A 5,167-nucleotide genomic window follows, 5' to 3' on the forward strand; every position below is an offset into this window, starting at 1 on the left:
TAATGATATTTGGTTCCATTTCAGTTCTGCACTGTAACTCAAAAAAGAATGTTTTCCATTGCTCAGAGTGACGGCATCTCACATCTTGCCCGAGAGCAAAAATACCTCAGTTATTTAAACGATCGCGTATTGATTACATATTCAATAAATAAAATGATTTGAAAACTGTGTATACATTTGCAGAGGGCCATTCTGTCTTCAGTCTAAAAGTAGGACGGTAGCTCGGTCTGCTGCACCTCTTCAGCACATAAGCTTGAGCTGGAAAAAGCTGTCTGACATGCCTGCAGGACACCGATCTTCCATCTTACGTTTAAATGCCTAGTTTAACGATAATAAAACTGTCAGCTTGGTGATTACGCGCAGGGAAAACTAATATATCGCAATGTGCCAAGTAATTAAAAGCCAGGGCAGACGCAGGAAACAATAGAAACGGAGTTCAACCAGGAATGAATGGATCCGGTTGCCATCTCGCGCGTGTCATTGAGGAAGACTCATCTACAACAGTCCATATAATGAATTTCAATAAGCTAACCCTGAAATGCACATGTGCTGATCAATTACTTGTCCCACCTCAGCAAAAGTCTATAATATAAAAATATTTTATATTTATCATACAATACCTGTTTGTCTTACCTGTCCCGACGTGACAGTGTCCATCAGAAAGAAAGTGATCAAATATATGTGCAGTTCTATGCCGGTTTAAATCCAAAATTATGAGTCCAGTTGTATGGTGGCTGTCTCTCTGTTTCCCTTCACTCCACCGTGAAAAATGGTTATCCCAACCCGTTTGTGCACCTTTAAATCCCGCAAAGTAAATAGCAGCCCTGGCAATAATAGCAAGGTACCAAGTTCTTGTTACAGAAAGGCAGAAAATTGAAACTAAACGCTGCATTTAGACAACCATTTTTGATAAGAGGATAATTAAGGCGACACTGGCGTATAATTAGCGGATAATTTATGCTATATCCACTTTTATTCCACCTCCCCAAAATAAACCCAGTCCATAATCATTACAGGCGAATTGTTCTTAATTTTACAGCTGCAATTTGAATAAAGTGTCGCATTTAATCAAAGGCTCGGATATAGCTGATTGCGGTCATAATTACTTTTTTTATCATCATTTTAAAGTAAATGAATGTCACATCACGGTGAAAGATGTTGACAATTAAATAGAAAAGTACTGAAATGTAAATGAAGACACATAGTCTATTCCGGGCATATTTGCATCAGTGGTTTATTTTGTGAGTGAGATTTGCCAAACCGCTAACTACACGTATGATTTACATATATTTGAGACAGTAACAAGCTCGTTTTCTGGGGGGGAAGATGATGCTGTCAGTGTATCTGGACATCCCTGCACCCAAACCGCAGAGCATAGCCGTAGGCTCACCCTGCTTGTAATATCGCTGTGGCATACTGGGGGTTAAATAACAGGAATGATGTTTCCCAAAACATGCAATTTTAGCGAGTTTGTTTTCATGTAAGGATTGCATGTAGCGTAAACCCTGGGATGAGTTTCTTTCGTTGCAGTTGACGCTCCAAGAACGTACTTTGTGGGAATGTAACAACGTGCTCATCTTGTCTGGAAATGCGAATCTCTGTTTCTTAAGTCGTACTCTGTCAAAAAATCAAGGATATCCTACCATCATTATTTCCCATATGGCTACGTTGTGGCTACGGTGGGAGCTGTTAAGGTAGGTTAACTCACTGTGAAGTCTCCGCGAAGCTGAGAGCTGATGACGTTGGGTTGAATGACCAATGGGAAGGCGCTGCCCTTTGGAGACAAACCATTTTATTTGTAGTGTCTGCATCAAGTCTGGAAGCCAGAACTCAAATTTAACAGAATCCACCTTAAAATCTCTGCCTTTACTCATGCTCACCTTCCGCTACACTGAGCGAGTATTTGCGAAAGAAAAAAAACACGAAGAAAACTTGGAGTTAATAGGGTAATATCGCCTTGGAGAGAAGGACACTACGAGAGAACCATTTGGAATTGAGGGACTAGGAGGGGGGCGAGTGAGTGCTCTCAAAGCAGAAAATTTGATGATGACCATGACTACGATGGCTGACGGGCTGGAAGCTCAGGACTCGTCCAAGTCTGCTTTCATGGAGTTTGGTCAACAGTCGCACTCACAACAGAGTTCCCCGTCAATGGCTGCCAGCCACTATCCGCTCCACTGTCTCCACTCCGGGTCCCACGCTCATCACCAACACGACAATTCGCCGTACTCCGCCACGAATTCGTACAACAGGTCCCTACCTTACTCGTACGTGAGTCATGCTCACCACAGCCCATACCTTCCGTCGTACCACAGTAACAGCACCGGCGGTCAAACGAGGTTAGATGCTACAGGTAAGAGACTATTTTAGTTTTACCCATTGTTGGCCAGCACAAATTAGGGTACGCAAGATTACTTACCAACGTTTTAGTTGGGAAAAAGGCAGAAGTGTGACGAAACTGTATACGGAAAAAATATTCACCCCTGCGAAAGGTTAGATAATCACAGAAGGGTGAAATCGTGAAAATTTGTGTTGCGCTTGGAATGTAAGCCATTATATCTGCGAGCTCCACTGCTCGTCTTTGTCTCCTCTTGCGCCAGAGTGCTCCCCGTAATTCGCCACACTCAACGTCTAATGACAGCCTTTGAATGACCGAGAATTATTTGCGGAATTATAATACTGGCTATTTCCCAACCCCTTTCCAATGTGTTATTAGCACCATTAGCCTTAATTTCAACCACTGAAGACAATGACAGTGAAAATGTGGGATTTCATTAGGTTTGTTACTGTCATGGACCTCGACAAAAATGGCAGATTGTTTAAGATATCTTTGATTGGCTGTTTCAATGTGGTCCTTGATTTTTGTATGTGTTTTCCTTATCCTTAAAATGATTGTCATTAAAATCATGTGTTTTCCAGAACAGCAGAAAACAACAGTGATCGAAAATGGAGAAATTCGATTCAACGGGAAGGGCAAAAAAATCCGAAAGCCCCGGACCATTTATTCCAGCCTTCAACTCCAAGCGTTAAATCACCGTTTCCAGCAAACACAGTATCTTGCACTACCGGAGAGGGCTGAGCTGGCAGCTTCGCTTGGTTTAACACAAACGCAGGTGAGTGAAAAAAAGTAATGCCCAAATATTATTATTATTATAATTTATATTGTTAATAATAATAACAATACTACTACTACTACTAATAATAATAATAAGAATAATGGTGGTGATAATAATAATAAGAATAATACTACTAATAATAATAACGATGATTATGATGATGATTATATTTACATTTTGTCAAATTTCAGTTATCTAAATTGATAGTATTCTACTGCGTATGAGCTCTTGCTGCACATTGGTGAAATTAGTCAAATAGCTTTTGGGCGAGTGTGAAATTATTTTAGTTTGAAATATATCTGACTTTTGTCTGTAACCTTTCTCAATGTCTTGTCGTGCTGTTGCCACAGGTAAAAATCTGGTTTCAGAACAAGAGGTCGAAATTCAAGAAGATTTTAAAATCAGGAGGTAGCCTGCACGAGAGTGACCTACTGCCCGGGTCCATCGCTCTGTCTCCGCGCTCTCCTGCAATCCCCCCAATATGGGACGTCTCGGCTTCGACAAAAGGAATGAACATGACGCCCAACGGCTACATGCCCGGCTACTCTCCCTGGTACTCGTCACCGCATCAAGAATCAATGCAGAGATAGGCTGCCCGTGTCGACTAGGCCCGAGGCCTCCCCGAAGAGATTCTAATTCTAATCTACCTGCACAATGACATCCTCAAGCCTCAAGAGAAAGACTCCGTCCAGCTGAAGGAGTGATTAAACAAATATATTGAAGGATGACAGAAGACTGTCCTTTTCGATATAGGTCGAGTGGCAAAGGAACTAACCATTTTAGCATTTGCTGTTCAGTGGGATTGCATCTAATATGCTTTCATTCTTGTCATAAACAGACATTTTCAGAAACCAAATATATCACCAAATATCACGTTTTTGGAACAGGACTTAATGCAGGTTACACTACGCCATGAGTCTCACCTGAACATGAATGAACTCAAACTGCTGTCTTTGCGTCACTAATGGTTGTTTTTGGAAAATGCAAAAGAAAGCAATCTATGTATATAATGTCTGACTTTTGTTGTACATATACTTTTTATGTTTTGTCTTTCGTAAATGGAGTAAACCATGGCTTCAAATAATGCATCTTTCGTCTCTCAATGTGAATTAGGCCAATATGCCTTCCATTAAATAGCTGCATTGTGTGTTGAAACATGCAGACCGTTAAATAGGTTTATCTTATGTATCCAGCAATATGCTAAAATTCCATACACGCATGAAACTAAACAATTTCCTGACTATAAATTCAGGTAAAACACAGACAACCGATATATTCGATATAATCAATATAGTCTAAACAGAGAAAACAAACCTCAAGAAATTAACTTACCCTCACAATTTCTATTTCTTCAGTCTCTCCTACTAGAAAAGCTATAGTTGTCCATCTTGTCAGTCTTTGCTTCAATGATTAGAGCATTATTGACAAAATGTTTTTCTCCCTCTCTTGCCGTCCCTATCTGCTAGACTGTGAATGCCATTCTCCAAAAGGATTGATCCTGAACAAAACATCCAGCTGCAGTCTCGTTCAATATGAAGGAGATATTTGGGACAATTTATGGGTTTTATCCAAGAGAGGGTTTTTTCCATTCTCATAAACGCAGACATAATTAGGGTAATTTTTGATGTAGCCTGCTGATTACAGCGTTTTTACCGTCAAAGATAATTACCTGTAATTTTCTACCACTTTTAATACTAAAAGCCATCTTTATTTGGATTTGAGGTAGCAGAGACGAAACAAAAGACAAAATGATTCGGTTATTCATGTACAAATTGCAGAGGGGAGTGAAGGCCTGGGATATTATGTGAAATTATAATGCTGTAAAGAAGAATAAGAAAGACCCTGCAGCTGTCATGTCGGGGATGCTCTGGTCATACAAGATACAAGCGTATTTTCTCCCAAATATAGTTTTGAAAGAAACGATCATATAACCTGATTGTTGTTTTTAAAATGTTAATTTATATATGCATATCCATCAATGTAATGACGCTTATCATTTAATATGAGAGGCCTTTAAATAACAGTTGAGCCTCCCAAATAGTATTTAAATG

At 39.9% G+C, this 5,167-nt stretch overlaps 1 protein-coding gene across 1 annotated transcript; it reads left to right on the plus strand.

Moving 5' to 3' along the window:
* Positions 1-1,828: 1,828 nt before the first annotated feature.
* dlx6a (distal-less homeobox 6a) lies at positions 1,829-4,050 on the plus strand. Its single transcript, XM_012832889.3, has 3 exons — positions 1,829-2,353; positions 2,920-3,113; positions 3,467-4,050. The coding sequence occupies exons 1-3, from the start codon at positions 2,044-2,046 to the stop codon at positions 3,704-3,706; spliced, it is 744 nt and encodes a 247-aa protein (XP_012688343.1). The 5' UTR covers positions 1,829-2,043; the 3' UTR covers positions 3,707-4,050.
* Positions 4,051-5,167: the final 1,117 nt, after the last annotated feature.

Source organism: Clupea harengus, chromosome 19 (assembly GCF_900700415.2).
Source record: "Clupea harengus chromosome 19, Ch_v2.0.2, whole genome shotgun sequence".
Classification (NCBI taxonomy): Eukaryota; Metazoa; Chordata; class Actinopteri; order Clupeiformes; family Clupeidae; genus Clupea; species Clupea harengus.

Excerpts from the sequence above, each read along its gene's own strand:
- dlx6a (XM_012832889.3), top strand. The coding sequence starts at position 2,044 with ATGATGACCATGACTACGATGGCTGACGGGCTGGAAGCTCAGGACTCG. Across the intron at positions 2,354-2,919 it reads AACGAGGTTAGATGCTACAG|AACAGCAGAAAACAACAGTG; the intron begins GTAAGAGACTAT and ends TGTGTTTTCCAG. Across the intron at positions 3,114-3,466 it reads TTGGTTTAACACAAACGCAG|GTAAAAATCTGGTTTCAGAA; the intron begins GTGAGTGAAAAA and ends CTGTTGCCACAG.